General features: G+C 40.1%; 1 protein-coding gene across 10 annotated transcripts in view; it reads right to left on the bottom strand.

Annotated features, from left to right (window-relative positions):
* plch2a (phospholipase C, eta 2a) overlaps positions 1-20,177 on the bottom strand; it is a 226,374-nt gene that overhangs the window by 7,402 nt on the left and 198,795 nt on the right. For all 10 annotated transcript variants that reach the window (XM_031311119.2, XM_031311141.2, XM_031311130.2 and 7 more), the window contains 10 exons: positions 18,129-18,284; positions 16,108-16,206; positions 15,348-15,448; positions 14,896-14,984; positions 13,662-13,844; positions 12,959-13,066; positions 11,998-12,122; positions 8,699-8,783; positions 7,093-7,239; positions 4,927-5,006 (listed from right to left, as the gene is read on the bottom strand). In XM_031311119.2, coding sequence (XP_031166979.1) covers positions 4,927-5,006; positions 7,093-7,239; positions 8,699-8,783; positions 11,998-12,122; positions 12,959-13,066; positions 13,662-13,844; positions 14,896-14,984; positions 15,348-15,448; positions 16,108-16,206; positions 18,129-18,284 — 1,173 coding nt within the window. The remainder of the gene's footprint in view (positions 1-4,926; positions 5,007-7,092; positions 7,240-8,698; positions 8,784-11,997; positions 12,123-12,958; positions 13,067-13,661; positions 13,845-14,895; positions 14,985-15,347; positions 15,449-16,107; positions 16,207-18,128; positions 18,285-20,177) is intronic.

Genomic DNA, 20,177 nt, shown 5'->3' with positions numbered 1-20,177 from the left:
TTGCAATTATATATGTGCAGTTTTTGAACAGTGAGCATGCTTTCAAACCATTATCCATTTACCTAAGACATTTCCTGTAATAGCACACTCTTTAATATGGTCATTGAGCTGTAATCCATGCGGCCTAGCTTTGAATTCCACTTGGATTCAAAATGTTAGTCTGTCATTTTTAGCAACTTCTTATCTGTATACAGCAACTGTATTCCCATTAGTAAATGATTAGTAAAGCAACACATGCTTGAAGCTACCTGTCAAAGTTAAACACACAAAGAGCAGCTCAGGCTCTGTTTGCATCTACAACTAAATACAGTGACTACAATGACCACTGTGTCTAGGCATTGAAAATTCCCCATTCTGGTGCTCCTTAGTGGTAGAACCACAACGGTTTTGACAACTACAACAGCAGTAATGGGTTAAAAGTGACTAATTTTCACATAAAAAACCTAGGCCAACAGAATAATTATGATGCTATAATCACATCGAATTTCTGAAAATAGTGGCTTTAAGATGGAGAAAAATCCAGATTCCTACTAACATTTTTTGTGCATAACAAATTATTATATTTTATAAAAAATAGCAGTATTAAAGCTGGCCTTCAAACTGTTTATTTGCTTCACTTTTTTGTTTGTTTGCTGTGCCTTTAGGTGCTGTATGGTAATGATCAAACATCACGAAGACTGGGGCAAAAAGGATGACAGTGATGAGGACATTCAGACAATGACATCAGTGATTGTGAAACTCACATTGACAGACAATCTGGTAAATGGCATTGGACCTTTAGTGGAACAAGGCATCATATTATATTACATAAGACCTTTGCCATTATGTGTTATCAAATGTGTCAAACAATGTGAAAGAAGTAGATCCAAATAGTCTGACTGTTGAAGACCATTGTGGTGAATTGCTTACTTGAAAACGATCAACTTGAAAGCAACAGTACAGACAAAAAGACAAGATTATAAAGAAAAGTAGTATTTGGGAAAAAAGGGAAATGTAGGCTAAACTGAACATGGCGAATATTAAACCATCAGGAGACTCAGTATATTATGTGCTGCTGCCTGAGGTGCCTTTGGCCTGCAACACCTTTCACCTTAAAAACAGAAGTCCAACATTATGGGAAAAAGACTTGTCTATCCAAGATGGAAAGTTAGGTATTGTTGTTTTACCACTGTTTATCTAGTAGTGAGATACAAGGCATGTTTAGCCTAGCTAAAACTGGAGGGTGTTCCAACATCCCCAAATACATATTCCAACAGCTCCAGTGAATACTGTTACCAATGTTTAGAGCAACCCATCCAATCATTGCCAAGATATTTGAGTCTGGATTTATGTTTTGGACCAACATACTGATGGGTCTCTATATGTAGAGCCACGCTGCTTGAGATAAATTATAGATTCTGAGCTATTTCCTAACAAGTTACCATCATCCAACCAGTGCTACATCTCCAGCTACAGTGTCTGTGGGCAGGTATACTCAAGGGGTGTAGCTTAGCAACATACAGTAGTATGCTTTAAGAATAATAATTTGATTATAATGCAGCAAATGTTAGACACACACCATTATGCAATGAGCTAATGACTACAAAAGAACAAAAGAACTGGACTAAAAGCCTGTGGGTGCCGTTGCGATATAAACCCATAATCTAAATTGGAATAATGCCTGGGGAGTCTATAGTGTGGGTAACACAGCAAATGCATATTTTCTAAAAGGTCAGACTGTTCCCTTCAACTTTCATGAGACACTGCCCTGATATGCTGAAATGCTATGATAAAATAAAAAAATGATGTACAGTATAGGAAAGAAACTAAAAAAGTAACTCAGTCATCTGACAATACACCACTGTCAAGAAAAGTGTCTCTAGTACGCAGTGTTTTCCTAGGGAAGAGAAAAGAAGTAGCAGACAAAAGGATTAAAAAAACAAGGGAAGAGATAACAAGAATAATACATGTCCTCAAAGGCACTGGAACTGAATACCCCTGCAGTGCAGCACACTGAAAAAACTCCTGAGTCGAGAGGACAAAATGCTCTCAGCCAAAAAAACACCAGAGAGTAACAAAGAGTCACTGCAGCCTGGCAAATTTCCTGACTCACATCTCCCTCTCCTCTATCCAACTCTTTGTAGGTTGGTGACTTTGGATCTACTTGGGGGGCAGGGGCAGGGGACATCAATGAAAATGCAGGCACATCAAGCCTTCATAACTCATGTGAGGCATGAGTTGGACTTGCAGTATTTTAGGCTTGCATAGTTGGCCGACAAGAGGGGGCTGTATGTGTGTCTGTGTGTAAGGGAGGGGGGGGGGGATACTCATGCAAGATGCCGACTGGGTCTCACTACACCTGAATTTTGAGTGGAAGCTTCAAGGTTCCTAAAAATGTTCTGCCTCTAAATGGAGCGTTTGGAAATAGAGGGGTCCACTGAAATCACAAACAGACACAGGAAGAGAGCGAAAATCAGAGAAGCGGGAGGATGAAAGAGAGAAAAAATGGCTGCAGTGGGGGGGCAAGAGAGAAATCACAACAGGCGGCGCACAGCAACAGCTGAGAAAGAGGAAGTTCAAAGTAAGGACAATGTGAACAACAGAGCGGTCATTTACAGCATGGTTGGAGACAGCTGAGTGCATTGAAAATAAAGAGTCAAAGGGAAATAAAATCAAAGTTTGTGTGGTGATTGCAGCGACTGCATTATTTATGAGCTAGGAATAACATTTTGAGACAGATAAAACAGTAATAATACACACAGTCAATACATCTGCTACAGCAACATTTTCTATTCCGCTGAGCAATGGTTTATGCTGAAATGTATGCTCAGTCAGCGTTTCAGTTCATCCCAAAGGTGTTAGTGGAGGCTTTGTGCAGGCCAGTCAAGTTCAAAGTTCAGTCAAAGTGGGAAAACTATTACCGTATGGAGCTGGCTTTGTTCACAGGGACATTGTCATATTGACACACGAAAGGGACAAACACCAACTATTGACACAAAGTTAGAAACAAACTATAGTCTAAAATATCATTGTATGCCGGACCATTAACATTTCAATTTTCATTAAAACTAAGGGGCAGAAAACTAGAAAAAACACTAGAGTATACCATATATACATAAGTTTGGCCATAGGTGAAACACATCAGAAGTAACCTATAATTTCATATAACTCTATTAAACCATATACTGTATGCTGTAACTAGTGTTGGGTGTTACCATGTGTGGGCTTTGTCTTGTACTATGTTTTGATTTTGTGCTTACACTGCACATCGATTTCCCTTTGGGTTTAAAGTTAATCAACAACAATGTCTGACCTTAATATTTCCATTCTTTTTTATTTCTTTGTTGTTGTTTTTTTTCAAGAATATTGCCATAAAAAGCAGTCATAGGGCTAGGTATCAAACTTTTCTTTTTTTTTTTTTTGTGCTGACTGAAGTGTGCCCACAACACTACGTATTACAAACTTTCAAGTACCGATTTCCGAGTTCAGTTTCTGACTTAAACATATAAACTTCCAATTTTAGATTGAATTTAAAACTTTTGTACGGCTGGTTGCACTTAGACATTTAACAAGAACTTCTTCCGTCACAGGAAAAAGATGTGTAGAAAACACATGATTACCATCAGTCCTGCCGGTTCACTAATAGAAAGCCCTGCAGCCATCAGTGAACAAATCAAACAGATCACACAGTTGATCATCTAGTTTCTTTAGTTTTTTTTGCTTCCTGAACCATTCAGAATTATTTTTAGATACTTGATACAGTCCATGTTGTTTCCAAGCCTTCCTCTGATTGAGAATACCTGCACAGTGCTGATCATCTTATGCTTGAACATTTATTGACACTAGAAGCCATCAATAAATCCGCCGGGCCGATACATCAGCCATTTTTGGATACTTGCAGAAATATTGAAATTCCAAAGATTTGTTTGAGGTAATTTAGAAACAGTGTCTCCATTACAAAGGTTGTCCACCAGAGAGTACTGACAAGTTACTTTTTTACACTGTAAAAAATGTCCCACAAAACATTGCTGCAGCAAGTTTTGGGTTGATACCATTTGTTACACAGATTTGGTGATAAATGTAATCTTATTTTTACCACTCGAGAATTTACAAAAATGGTTAACTTCCTCTGAAATACCACATTAAGACACTAAGACATTGAGGAACACTACAGAAAAATCCATGCTGTAATTTGGTATCAAAAACCTTCGACATTTGGAGATTTCTGTAAGAACTGCATTTTTCGGTGATCGGATGGCGAGCACTTCCATTTTGGAAACTGCTCAGAAAACCCCCTTATTGTCAATATACCTAAGACGCTCGGTCTGTAGTTTGTGGTTGTAACGTTTCATTAAGTTGTGATTATCCTACAACAGGTCATTTTACGAAGTGAGTTCAAGTTTCAAAAGGTTACACACTACAATGGCTACTATGGGGACTAACATACACATGAATACAAGGGGGTTCATTCAATCCATAAGAGTCTCAGCTTTCCAGTCGTACCCAATTTATGCAACTCCAAGAGTGTTTAGGGACCCAAGTAAGCAGAAATATTCAAATACACCGTTTTAGAGTAGGCGGAAATTATATTTGTACTGCATGAGAAATACTGCATGGTTTTTGCCCCAAACTGCATGGGAAAGTGGGAGACTTGTGGTACCCACATAATCCATTGTCATTCAGATATCTTTGCGTGAGAGGTCAAGGGACCCCTTTGAAAATGGCCATGCCAGTTTTTCCCTCTCCAAAATTTAGCCTAACTGTGGAGCGTACCATCCTTACATCTTCTAGTTTCATACTGTATATTACCAATATCCTCATTCTAACTTTAAACCTGAGCCCTCTACAGCCTCTGAAAGACAAAATGTCGTCAGCGCCCGCCACTGTAACGTTAAGAGGTAACACATTTTTCACATGTTTTCAGGTAGCTTCCTCAGTGGTACCTACCTTACCAGTGATGTCATTCACAGCTACATGAACAAAGATGGAAGCCTCCTCCATACCTTCCAAGTACACATGGCGATAACCTGCACGCATGCAGAAACACACACACATCAAATGGACCACAATATCAGTGAGTCAAACATAACAGAGCAGATAGAAAGGTTTACAGATAAATACATGTTGTATCAATCAGCAGTGAAACAAACATTCTATTGTTGATGTTTAATGTCTATAACATAGACAACATACAAGTTGCTAACAAACAACCCACTAGATAACAGGTAATCTTAATACTTTAAGGTATGGTGTCCCTCGAGGCTTGATACTTAGCCGAGTGCAGCAGTCTATACGCAGATGACCCTTAGCTCTCCGTTTCCATTAATCCTAATGAGACCTCCAACTTAGTCTTGTCTCCTAGCTGTAAAATGCTGCATTAAGAACAACTTTCTCTGGAATGTAAATCAAAATCAAAATAATAATCTCTAGCTAGTCCAGGTAACTAAACATAAAAAATGTGGAGCTTCTAAATTCTATGAGATTTTCAGGGAGGCTCGTCCACCCCACATTGAAGGGTTGAGACTGTGCTGGGAGAAAGATGTGGGCGAACAGATCTCTGCCGATAGATGGATGAAGTTGGTTGCATCCTGGCATAACTGTTCTCGTGAAGCTCAATCTCAGTTTATTCAGTACAAATTACTTAACAGAAACCACTGGACCCCCAGTAAAATGGCCAAACTAAAACTTAAGGACAGTAACATATGTTGGAGGTGTGAGAAGGAAGTGGGTACTCTGGTACACATGTTGTATTCTTGTGAAAAAAATGCACATTTGTGGGATGGGGTTGTTACCCTCTTGAATGATATATTCGGACTACAACTCACCAAGACCCCAGCTCTGTGTATTCTGGGTCTGCTGCCAGACAATAACACTCTGACCGGAAGACAAAGATTATGGATACGTCTAGCTACTACAACAGGATGTAGAATTATTCTGAGGCACTGGAAGTCATCTACTCTGTGTTGTTTTAGACAATGGGCTGAACAAATGACAAGAATGGCTACATATGAGCGAGTCACTTACAGAGTAATGGGGAGAGAGGATATCTTTAATCAGGTTTGGGGCTCCTTCCTGATGGCAATAGATGGGTTGTCTGTCTGAATATAACAATCTGATCCAATCCAATATAGCGTTTGACTGGTAGAATAATGTAATGTAATGTAAGGCATATGAGGTTGTTTGTTTTGTTACCTTTTTTTTTTTTTTTTTTTATTTATTTTATTTTATTTATTTATTTATTTTTTTTCTGTATTCATAAAACGGGACAGTGGATGATATCGATGTCTTGTTAGTTGTGATAGTGACATAGGTTGTACTGTCTGTCAAAAATATTAATAATAAAAAAAAAAAAAAAATAATAATAATAATCTCTAGCTATACATAAACATGCCTCGATTAATTTAAAAATAAAAGCAGTTGGCATCCAAAGAATGTTTTAGTTGCGAAAGTCCGAGTCTGTGTGGATTGGACACTTGGCTGCTTGTAAAGCCTGTACATTCCACTGTCGTGTGGCTTCTCCTCTTAGTTCAGGCTAATAATTCTCCAGTGTCTGAGCTACAAATAAAGACAGACATTGCCAGTGAGCTATCTCACTGCGTTTGATCGGTATGGGATTTGGTGGGCCCGGTAAAGATAAAGTTTTGTTCAGTCATTTAATATTGGATATCTGCCAATATGAGCCAGAGATAATACTTATATCAACCTATATGACACAGCTGTATAGAGCATATTCAAGTTAATGTAACCTGTCCAATGATCTTGAGAATTGGATTAGGAAATCTTTAGTATGAATTATGCATTTGCTATGCAACATGTAAATTAATGAGCCTAACAGTACCGGACTCAGAACCATTTCTTATATTTGGCCAATGTAGCACTAATATTTTTTTAAATGAATCTATCAGATCAGGCTGCATCATTTAAATCATATTAAAGAATGGCAACAATGTTCCATGCCTGTCTTTAAATCCACCTCCACCTCACCCTCTAACTTCTGGAACATTAGAGACGCAATGCAAAACGAATGCTTTTAGAGGTGACATGATCTGTGGAAGATGAGGGTGAGGGTAGCCATCAGTTCCCTCTAAAAGCAGGTGCTTCACCATAACTTACCTGGAACCATGCTGTTGAAGGCGATGGTGCGCTGGCCGATGAAGTCCTGGCCGATGGGGTCATGATCCCACACGAGGAAACGCACCAGGGCGAGCTCTGGCATGTGGACCGTGAACACTAGAGTCTCCTCCCACATCGGGTTGAACCCTGCGGGACCGTCCGGAGAGAGGCAGGGGCGGGAGGAGGGGGATCGGGGCAGGGATGGGTGTAGCGGTGTGGTGAGCAGAGGGAGGACAGACGAAGAGCAAGAAAAATGAAGAGAGACGGCAGGACAAAGAGTGTGACAAAGAACAAGAAAAGAGGAGAAGTTAGGCAGATAAATACAGGGGGAGCGAATGAGTGATAGAGACAGAGGAGAGAGAGTGGACGGTCCAGGACAGTCAAAGAACAAGCTCAGCACTCATCAATTATTCAGTGTGTGTGCGTGCAGACTGAGAGGTGCTGCCTGTGTACGTCTCTTCGTGCTGAGCTCATCAATTATGGATCTGAACCTATACAGACAGCGCACACACACACACACACACACACACACACACACACACACACACACACACACGATGCATTGCTCTAACCAGCACATACATACATTAATCACATGTCAAAGGTAAACCACAACAAACCACAGCTCTCCACATGAAAAAACCAAGGACAGCTCAGTTCACAGAAAGCAGTCAGTAGTCGGCAAGAACAAGTATCTATAGCCAACACTGGCCAGTGATTCCACGGAAATGAATAGATTTTGCTCTAAAATTCCACAGTTTTAAGAGTAACTTGACACTAGGCTGAGAAACAGTGTAGTGCTGCCGTCTTGGACTGAAAGGTTCAAGCCTGTTTAACCTCTGACTGAGAAATTTAAATACAGATTTTTTTCTGATAGCCAAAAGTTGAGTGCAATTTCTCTATGTCATAGATGCTGAGTGGATGGTCTCACCTGGCTAGCAGGCCCTCACATCTCTGAACTTTTAAAGTGGGCATGAGAAATTAGATTATACCTTATCTGTACAACATATACCTTTATGGTTGCAAGGAGGAAAAAAAAATCTAAGATATAAAAAAAGCCTGTTTATATCTCCCCCCATCCTCCTCACTGTAACTGCTGCTGGTATTTGCATGTAGTCAGCACAGCTGGACATACCAGGCCTCATTCACTTTTATTCTTGTACAGTATAAAACACATTCCAACCACTTAAAAATTGTTCCATAAATAGCTTTGTTTTGGGTGGATAATGTAATTATGTTGAAAGGATTGTAGCCTGATTAAGGTCAAACTCTATTATGAGAAACCTGGATTACGTGGCTGGCCCGCCAGAGAAATTGTACTGCTTTCACTTTTAGTTGAGTCATGCATTGGCTGGTATTATGGAAGCAGCCCTAAAGCACACCAGCCTTGGGTTAACACTAGATTAATGTAGACTTGCAAGCAAAAATTATTTGTCATGAACATAATAAATGAAATAAATTGTTTATTTTCTCTGCATTAGGGATTTAGTCACTATTACTAAATCAATACAGGGCATTTTTATGGCAACAGGCAGACTAGATCACAAAGTATCTGACGTTTATGAAGACAGATGAGCCTGAGTAATTCACCTCTCCATCAACTCACCGTTATCATCCACCACTCTGGTCTGCTCCTTGCAGCAGTCCACTGGCAGGCCGATGATCTCCACCTCCACGAAGGGATCAATGATCTGACAGAAAGACGTTACACAGCATTAAGTTATCGCCTTGTACTAACCACTTGCTCCAAGACCTTCAATGACCACAATATATCCCGGTGGTTTGGCAGTTTTTTATCTGATTCCCCATTCAGTGAAGGTGTGAACTTGACACACTGCTATGTTCCTACACGAAGCCCTTAGTAAAACCCCACTTTATTGCTTTCCCTAGAGAACGTATTAAAAGACAATTCCCCTGATTTATCATTGCACTCCTAAAACTCTCTCTGACTGACCATTGGCATTTAAAAAATGCAGAATGGATCAATAAAGCAGAACAAGAGACTTTTTAATTCCATACATTATTCTTTAATAAGTGGAGGTTTGATGATTGCAGTGAGGGTTGAGTTAGGCTGCTTTTTGGAGTGCTCGGCCACTACGAAGCAGGTCAGGACTGGGAGACGGGTAGAGAAACTGCTCAGCAGGGAGTTCTTCGTCTGGAGCTCGTCCGAGAGCCAACAGATGTCTTCTTTAAGGCCGGAGATCTCTTTATTTGCCTTTCTGAGAAGCTCGCTGTCATCGCAGGTCACAGCAGGCATTGTTGTAGTGGGATGTAGTGTACCTGCTGCGGAGATGATGCTTCAGGTTTTGGGCTAGGCTTTGCTTGGTTTCCAGTGGATCCAGCTAGCTATGGTTGTTAGCTTCCAGTGCTAAAAACAGACCGCCGGTAGCCTCCTAGCCACTGCAGCAGTAGCAAGAATAAAATACGGCTTTTGGCAGTGATTCAGGCGTCCAATTATTAAAATAGGTGAACCGGATTAAAGGTGGACTTATAAGAGACCAGGATAAAAAAGTGTGTTCTGAAGCATACAGTGTGAACTGAAGAAGAGTAACTTTTTAGAGAGGGGTAAGCAGCGTACAAACAAATTGTCAACGCATGCGCAGTATGTGTATCCACATTACAGTTACTTTAATAACTATTAAATAACTATCTCGTTACTGGTTCTTCAATTATCTGCCTTACGTGAGGAGGGAATAACAAATCAAACGTCTGTTTTCGTGTTTGCATAACACCGTGATTCTTACGATACGATACAAAAATAGCAAAGCCACCGCTTAAAGGACAATTCCGGTGCAAAACAAACCTAGGGGTTAATAACGGATGTGTACCCACTCTGTCGTTCTCTGGAACATGTTTTCATGCTAATTGATTGTGTTTGTAGCTTGAACGAAGCTAGCGCGGACAGCTGTGTAGCTTACAACGCTAGTATTTGGGGCACAGGGAAAGTAAAAATAAATCGCTATTTTGTACCACTAAAAACGCTCAAAATATCACCAAACTTAAACGGTAGCATAATGAGGGTCCCTACATGTTAACCGAAGCATTGAGAACTTTGTAAGTGTACAGACAGTTTATTGAACAAAGAGCTGCGGGAGCTCCGTGAAAGGGCTACGAGAGAGAGAGAGCTCTGCCGCAACACAGCCTCGTACTTCGGGAAACCAGTCATGACTTACAGCTGGCGAAACTAAACTAAAATCAAAAGCAATTTGCTCAATATATCTGAAATAATCGCACCGATGTAAAACATAATTGGTTAACTGTCTATCTGTTCTCTCCGGTCTGGGTCGCCATCTCCAATTTATTTTCGGGACATGGAAAAAAGTTTAAAGTACAGCCCTGTTTATCAGAGAGGGGAAATCTTCAGACTGTACAAAACACTGCATCTCTTGGGTGTTGCGACGCAACAGGTCCCACTCCGTGCAACACAGACACTCCTGTTCGGTGGCCATAGCTTCACAATGTCCGCAGCTACAGCTGCCAGCTGTAAGTCATGACTGGTTTCCCGAAGTACGAGGCTCTATTGCGGCAGAGCTCTCTCTCTCTCTCGTAGCCCTTTCACGGAGCTCCCGCAGCTCTTCGTTCAATAAACTGTCTGTACACTTACAAAGTTCTCAATGCTTCGGTTAACATGTAGGGACCCTCATTATACTACCATTTAAGTTTGGTGATATTTTGAGCGTTTTTAGTGGTACAAAATAGCGATTTATTTTTACTTTCCCTGTGCCCCAAATACTAGCGTTGTAAGCTACACAGCTGTCCGCGCTAGCTTCGTTCAAGCTACAGACACAATCAATTAGCATGAAAACATGTTCCAGAAAACGACAGAGTGGGTACACATCCGTTATTAACCCCTAGGTTCATTTTGCGCCGGAATTGTCCTTTAAGATGTCTTTTGAGGGGTGGAGATATGCCCATTACTTGCGCGAAAGGACAAAAACTTGATTGTAAAGTGTAAATGGTACCCAGACCACAAACACCTCTCCACCGCCACGAACACAACATCCAAACTAAGCTAGTTGCTAAAGACCCCCGGACCCTGAGACACAGATGAGAAGAGCATGTTGCTGACACCAGCCAATCAGCCAAGACTGTATTCAACAGCAGGTAAACAAAGCAGAGATAAATAAGCTTGTGGCAGCATACATAGTGGAGGAAATGTTGCCTCTTTCCGAAACATACTGGGCAAAATACAGATATTGAAGAGTGGACGACTGTCAGTACTTCTTGACAGATGTTGTGCTGATGTTCACAACTTTGTTGTCAGCTCTGTGGTATTAAAGAGCATAAAAGAGAGATCTTGTGTATGTCCTCATTATAATACGGGTTTGTGTTGATCTGGGCATACATGAGGTTTAACTTTATATTGTTATTTGGCAAGTAGGTTATAGTGGATCTCAGGTGATGTTATGGAGTAATCCAAAATTAATGTAACTAGTAGTGTAACTAGTTACTTTCAGCAGTGAGTTATGTAGTAAATTAAGGCATTACTTTTTAAGTAACTAGTAATGTGTAATTTATTACTTTTTTTGAGTAACTACCCCAACACTGATGACAAGTGATGGAATTAAATTGTATCACGGCTTTCTACAATGCAGAGTGCCTTTAATAATTTAGCAGTGGTGGTACTTTTTTAACTGCTGTGATAAACCTAATTATTCTTTACTCTTTACTAAAACAACTAAACAATCAAAGTGTATTTGAGATCTTTAAAACAGCAAATATTTCACAAACACATACTACAAGACAACTAAAATAGTTACAAGCAACACTATTACAACACATTACAACTGGATATATTATAATATTTCTCCCGATATATTTCAGTTTTTGGCATGTTTACATTAATAGTGTATGTTTAATTGCCTTTAAAAAGACACTCCAGTTGTACAGATGTGTGTGTCCTACCTCTCCTCGGTCTCCTAGCATTGAGTCTTTGGGTTTGGGCAGCTGTTGTCCACTGATGATCTTCAACACCAGCTGCTTCTTCATCTGGCCCGGCATCGGGTCCTCCAGATTGGGGTTAAAGGCACCTGCAATGGGAAGAAAGGAAGTCCACTGTTTATTTATGATCCTTCACGTACAAAATTCAATTGGAAATTCCAAAAATAACCATATTTATCATAACCACTGTAATCAGCTAGTCCATGTCAAATTTTTAGAAAGGCCTTTGAAACAACATTTAAAATAAATAGAACACAAAAAATAATCAATGAAATACATTTTGACAGCTCTTTTAAATAATAATGGAGGTTGCAAATTCCATTAGCTGCAAATTGCAAAAACAAAAACTTATTACAGCATACCTTATACCTGAAATCAATATTACAACATTATTAATAATTTATAAGACAATATTGAAGAGGTTCTTCCTGGCTCAATGCACCTTGAGAATATAAGTTGTGTCGGAAATCCCAACTATGCTTCTAATAAGACAATATTGATATCTTCTAAAAAGAGTGTAATGCTCACACGTAACCAACATAAGCAGCATCACTAAACATAATGGATTACATGCCTGACAGTGCAAAACTGGAATTACAAGAAGTATTCCTGAGGTCTACTTTAAAAATGCACTCTATATTTCCTACTAAAATTATATTATATTATGGAGTTTTTCCTGCGTGCCTCTGCAACGTGTAACATTAGACAGCCAATTACAGACATTATTAGATCTTGGTAGAAGCATGCTGCATGCTTATTGGCTCACTGAGGCTGATGAGATTTACTCCTTAGGTATTGACACAGGGTACTGAATGACGAGGAATTTTTTTAAATACACAATACTATGGAGGCAATTTGGTCTGTGCCTAAAAAGTATTGAGTTCAGTACCCAGCCCGAGTAATGAATAATTTCCTATATACTGACCTTCACACATGCAGGCAGGCTTGAGGATGTAGCCACAGTTGCCATTGCTGTAAAATTTGGCTCTGTTGAGCTGGAGGACCCGGCCCTCCGACTGGTAGTTGAGTGCAACTGAAATCAAAGCAGTTAACCTCATTATTGTCAGCAGGCAGGATGTTTCACTTTAATGTGCTGTGCTGGCTAATGCAGCAGCTGATCGACAGAAAACGAGTGTTCAGTGTGGGCAAAATGGCAGAATTAATAATAGCAGCAGCAGCATGGATCATGTCTGACCACTTTGAAGGAGAGCTGGGCGATATGGGAAAAAAAAATCAAATATCACGACATTTGTGACCAAATACATCGATGTCGATATTGCGGCAAAATATTGTAGAGATGATTATTGGTGCTTTCACAACATATTAACACAATGAGAGTTTTGATAAATAATCACCAATAATGTGAAAACAATGACTAAGTTGGTAAAGGCAAATAAAAGAACAGCTAGAACAGTCTGGTAAGTTCAGAAAACAACATCACTTTACTGTAATGCAGCCTTTAAAACCAGGAAAAGACAACACTTAAGAAATGAAGACATCCAAAATGTCTATGTCTAAGACTATATCTAGCCTCATATATCGATGATGATGTAATATAGATATATTGTCCGGCCCTACTCTGAATACAATGATCATGAAGCACACGGTGGGTTGGGTCAAGTTCTTACCAAGCTGGCAGCCGGCGCTCCAGAAGGGCTGGGGGTTGAAGTTGGACGAGTCCACGCGGTAAGAGGACGGGTAGATGCGGGAGAGCTGTCGCTGGTTGAACTGGATGAAGGCCGTAGCTTTCTGCTGCATCACCTGGTGGGCTTTGGTCTCACTGAGCGACGACACCTGCCAGCTGCATTTGTCTGCCAGGTGCAACACAAAGACATCTTAGTTTTCTTCATCAGGCTCACAAACTCCAATTAACTTCAAATGTTATATCAAGTAGGGTTGAGCTGACACCAAGTTATGAAGATTTAAACTGCTTGCTGTGGTAGTCGCCGTTACTTGATCGGCCATACAGATTACATTACACATTCCCCGCGCGGTTTAGCTTTTAAAAAAATTTAAATTACACCCATTTAGTTCATTTTGGCGTATCAGCGCCCATGTGACAGTGTCTGCTCCGATCCGTTCAGCAGCAGAGAAGCAGGAGTCGGATTTAACTCATCACCTGACGAGACCGACAGGATGATGGCGGAGGATTTGGTGTCAAAGCAAAAAGCAAAAGTGCAGAAACCAATCATTTATATCATAATATATTTATATTGTCTGTAATAGATTAGCAGTGTGTTTTCTTGCCAGATTCACTCGCGTCTCGAGGATAAAATAGACCAGAAACTAGATTGTGAGCTGAGTGCGGAGCTACGGTCTGAACCGCCCAATTGGTTAGCATCATATTTATATATAGAGTTAACATTGGCGCCGAAGGGAAATGAGCAGTGCTTCTGGGTAAACGCTTAAACGGAGAGTCGGAGATGCTTAGCTGTGGTGCGTTTGCGGTGTAATCGGTATCACCGGTGATGTCACTGGTTTATTAACCGGTGGCAAAATTACCTCACAGTGGCTTCCCAAATTGCTGATAGACAAAATATACCAATTCAAAGGTACGATTAATGTTTTCCTTCGGACGTGCACAAGTATGTGGGGGAGGATAGCAAAAAAACAACAACTGGGGGAACCACAGATCCTGCTTTTGATTGTCAAAATCAAAAGCTCATTTCGATCCATTTTCAAATTCAAAATCGTGACACGCCTATATTTTATCTGCAATATTAAAGGGCTGGCTCTACCTTAATCAAATAATCACTCTTAATTAAAAGTTACCATAGTGCTCTGTCCACCCTAGTGCAGTTAGCATCAGGTTAGCAGTAGTTTGAGCAAAGCTAACTGTGCTGAGTGAACAGGACTGCTCACCTTGTGCCTCGATGTCATAGAGACCCACAGAGCATGTGTATTTGACCAGATCAGACAGAGCCCTGGATAACTTCATGGTCTTCTTCTTTCTGTAAGGCCAACAAAGCTCAAAGCTCAATGGAGTAAACACATGTAGGGGAATTAAGCAGACAGATAACATAAGAAAGTATGACTTTATGCTTATATACACACAACAAAACAGTTTGTTTTTGTTGCATTGCAATCCTGAAATGTAGCTATGAACATCTCCATGATATTCATATGATAATATGAATAAGTGCAATAATTTACATCAAAGCTGATGACGACATACTGTACTTTCCGGTTAACATCAGGTCTTTAGGAGACGACAACACACTCATATGTCTGTATAACATACTGTACTAGAGGTGTGTGTGTGTGTGTGTGTGTGTGTGTGTGCATGTGTGAGTGTGCATGTGTGTGTGGCATACTTGCTGTGGTGCAAGGGGGCACGGGAGGTGCTACTTGCACTCTCTTGGTCTGTATCTGTGTCTTCAAAGCTTGATGTCTTCTTCAGCTTGCTTGCCTTTTTCTGCAGAAGAAAAAGAGTTAAGTTCTCTTCATGTGTAAAAAGGTCTGGTTTACATTGTTCTTTTCCAACCAAATTAACGGGAAACACCTTGTGATTAAATGTTAGTCTGGCTCAACAGATGTACATCGCTGTGGAAAAAAAGCCTGACATCCGGCACACTATCTCCGCCACCGGGGCTCAGAGCCGCCCAGGACGGTTGTGATTGGTTTAAAGAAATATCCCAGAATATATGGGAGGTGTAGCTAGACCATATTGCAGCGCTGACACAGCGCCGTCAATACAGGAAAGTAGAGTCCGACCGATATATCGATGGGCCGATACTAGGCATTTTCCAAACTATCGGTATTTATATTTATGTTTTGTTACGCATTTCTGGATTTAAAAAAAAAAAAAAAAAAATATATATATATATATATATATATATATATATATATATATATATATATATATATATATATATATATATATATATATATATATATATCGGCCAATATATCAGAATATCTGATTTTTAAATCACCAAATATTTTTATCGATAGCGGGCTCTACTGGAAAGCATATTTGTGTCTATGTTCTCATCACACATGGAAGATTGGGTAGACGTACAGACTTTGAAAGACGGAGAGCAAAACAGAGAGAGGAGGAATAAAAAGGCCAACCTTGCGTTTAGAGAAGCTGCCCATGAAGGAGCGCCCTGTACGCTTGTTGCTGCTGGGATTAGCCTCGTCCCCTGTGTCCGTCCCATCCTCACTTTTATCCTGACAGCAGAGGACACACTTAGCACATTTTTGAGATTTGTAACGTGATGATAATGACAAAAGAATACTGATTAGTTTGCCTCCTGTCAGTCTCCCTGAGGTGTGTTTGTGTTGTCTATATTTTTTTAAATTAAATGTGCCGTTGCTTCATCACACAGCATAAAAAAAACCAAGACAACTCAGAAGAGTCATTAAAAAATTAGGCAATAAAAGAAGAAAACTATTCAGGATAAATATGGAGGGCTAGTTTGGTTTTGGAAAGATGCATAAAGAAGCTCAAGGATTCTAATTGCATTTGAAAGACTCTATTTCAATGTGAAAGAGGTATTTCCATGCTAATAGGCTGAGTATTGGAAAAGACTTAGAGTGGACTGAGAGAGCTGATTTGGAAAGAAACATTTATTTTGGGAAAGTGAGCAACCACACTCTTTCCTCTACTTCACATTTAGAGCTTTTCACATATTCACACAATTAATAGGCCACTATAACATCAAGAGTTATAACATGTACAAACATATTTGCATTTCTACTGTATATGTATTCAGACTTCACAAAATACAAAATGACATAATTAAGCTGTGTACCTAAATTAAAGGTACATGACATGCTGCTTTTTTGATGCTTTTATATAGGCCTCAGTGGTCCCCTAATACTGTATCTGAAGTCTCTTTTATATAGACCTTAGTGGTCCCCTAATACTGTATCTGAAGTCTCTTTTATATAGACCTTAGTGGTCCCCTAATACTGTATCTGAAGTCTCTTTCCTGAAATTCAGCCTTGGTGCAGAATTACAGCCACTAGAGCCAGTCCCACAATGAGCTTTCCTTAGGATGTGCCATTTCTGTGTCTGTAGCTTTAAATGCTATTGAGGAGGAGAGAGGGGGGGCAAGGTGGAGGGTGGGGGTGTGGCCTTGACCAACTGCTATGCTTCGCTCGTTTGCAAGCCATGATGTCTCTCTCTCTCTTTCTCATGGGTGGGCCAAATTCTCTGGGCGGGCAAAGCAGAGAAAGGGGAGGTAACCTTTCCCCTTATGACGTCATAAAGGGAAGATTCCAGATTGAGCTGAGACTGAGCTTTCATTTTCTCAAAGGAAGAGCAGGATCGGTTTACACCTATCACCATTTCTAGCCACTGGGGGACCATAGGCAGGCTGGGGGAACTCATATTAATGTTAAAAAACCTCATAAAATGAAATGTTCATGCCATGGGGCCTTTAATCAAACTCAAAAATACAATCTGTATTTGACCTTAAATTAAAGCAAAGCAGCAAAAAGTAAAGTATGTAAATGTGTCAATAGTCGGAAGAAGTCCACGTGAAAATGAAGTTGGTTTGGACTGGCAAGGATAAAAGTTTTTTCAAATCACTACACTTCAATATCAGATAATAAGGTAAAATAACACAAGTCAAGTGTCAAGCTATGCAGTGTCCTGCACGCAGAGCATATCTGGTCCAAATGGATGATATACTCCAAAGCTATTGAAGATGAACAGATGAACTTAAAACTACCTACACCTCTGTGAAGATAAAGAGAGATCACGAGGCAAGATGTACAGATATGAGAAGTGACTGTTTATCTCAGTGGATTTCACAGATCAACTTTGATCATATATATATATATATATATATATATATATATATATATATATATATATATATATATATATATATATATATATAATAAAGCATCTGTTCAGAGTGCAATATCTGTTTTTATCCAAATAATGTATTCATATTGCTATGCATATGCTCATACACACAGTCACAGCTTGCTCAGGGCTTTGAACTGAACTGGTAAATGAGGAAATTCAAAGTTTGGCTCCTGTTAAAAGGATGAAGGCTGACATTCTCTTTTTTTTTTTTATGTATCCATAAATATGTTTTGAAATGAAAAAGGTAAGATCAGGAACTATCTGTGTTTACCTTCGAGCCACTTTTGTCTGTTGGCTTCCCAGCAGGAGGGAGGGCGGCGATGGTGAAGCTGTCTGGGTCTTCTCGGTCTCGGATCTTGGACTCCTTCATCAGGTTGTCCAGCTTTTTCTTGGCCATGTTCTCCACCTGCTTCCTGTTGGCTGACGTCTGGAGGAGGAAGGTACAGGAGTATTGGTATATTGAGCAAAACTAGATACATATTGAACCAAAATACTAGTGCTGTCAAACGATTAAAATATTTAATCGCGATTAATCGCATTAATGTCATAGTTAACTCGCAATTAATCGCACATTTTTATCTATTCCAAATGTCCCTTGATTTCTTTTTGTGCAATTTTTTTCTCATTTTAATGCTCTTATCAACATGGAAAAGTTGATCGGCTTGCTTTGTGCTTTTGTTGCCTGGCTTTGACGAGGGGGCGGAGAATTGGCATCAGCTGTGTGCTTGGCCATCAGCTGTGTGCTTGGCCATCAGCCGTGTGCTTGGCCATCAGCTGTGTGCTTGGCCATCAGCTGTGTGCTTGGCCATCAGCCGTGTGCTTGGCCATCAGCTGTGTGCTTGGCCATCAAGTGGTATTTCAGACTGGACGTGCTGCGATGATAGCTCAGTTCACAACGACAAAACACACAGATCACTTTGGTCTTGTCGATGGAACCATTTGGCAACTTTTTAAAAGTAAACTTTCCATTCAGAATCTTATTGGCATCCATTTCGGCGTCTCACGCTCGCCATCCACTCAAAACGTAACGTTACGTTACGCTACTCTTTGGCCGGCTCGCACGCCCAAACAAGTGTGTGCGGCATGCCTGTTGTTTTGTTTCCGGTCTAGCTAAATATAATTTTTAAATATTTAAAATAAAATATATAGTCCGACCAATACTCACTAAACAACATCAACAATACGCCTTAAATACCTCATATTATGCTCATTTTCAGGTTCATAATTGTATTTAGAGGTTGTACCAGAATAGGTTCATGTGGTTTAATTTTCAGAAAACACCATATTTTTGTTGTACTGCACATTGCTGCAGCTCCTCTTTTCACCCTGTGTGTTGAGCTCTCTGTTTTAGCTACAGAGTGAGACCTCTCACTTCTGTTCCATCTTTGTTGGGAGTCACACATGCTCAGTAAGTACTGCTAGCTTGTCAGCTGCAGAGCATGAGGGCGTGCCACGCTAGCAGCTAGGCGAGCATTATAACGTGTTCCAAAGTGACCACGTTTGTCTCTGAAGTAAAGCTGGACTACAATAGAGCTGTTTGGAGCAGTTTGTGAACAGAGTTTTCTGTAGGAGATGGTAAGTCCCTTTGGGGTGGACTTTGGGCTTTTTCACTTAACGTGCACAAAAAAGATATATAACACAATAAAGGAAAGGGGAAAAGCCAAAAAGCATAATATGAGCACTTTAAGATCTTAGCTAATGTAAGCAATTAATTGCGGTAAACAAAGGAAAAAAAAAAGACAATTAGACAATTATGTAATAGTTGTGACAGGCCTACTTACCGTGCTCTGACCAGACTAAGAAGAAAAACAAATCCTGCAGGATCCTACCAGAACTCACATTTCATTAAGACATAATGTTACATAATGCAGAAGCTCCCAGACTGGTTGATGAATGGACCTTTTAGTAATGTAATGAATGGCAGTGGGACATCCTTACTCAGGAGGATGAAGTGGAACAGATGAAAGATGTCCTCATTGAGAGATGAAACACTGCTCAATGCCTCAGGAGGGGGGGGATAATATGCACATGCTCAGTTCAGCCACATGGTGGCAGAGTGTATCTATGACCCACTTTGGTCTGAAATCAGACCACAAGCAACAGCAACATGCTCCATGAAGAGTTTTAAGTGCTCAGTGCAGGTATGTCAAAACTGAACATATAGAACCAATAGTGAGCTTTTATTCACAGAGATTGCGGTCCACTCAGTGCTGTCCATCTGATATGATGGCTATGATGGTGGGGGATTATATATTTATTGTAGAATTGATAAACGTTACCTTTAAACCCGAGGAAAGCCTAATGCTTTATTTGGATCAGA

This window comes from Sander lucioperca, chromosome 12 (assembly GCF_008315115.2).
Source record: "Sander lucioperca isolate FBNREF2018 chromosome 12, SLUC_FBN_1.2, whole genome shotgun sequence".
Classification (NCBI taxonomy): Eukaryota; Metazoa; Chordata; class Actinopteri; order Perciformes; family Percidae; genus Sander; species Sander lucioperca.
Note: the sequence above shows the minus strand (reverse complement) of the source record. Positions and strands in the feature narration are given on the sequence as shown.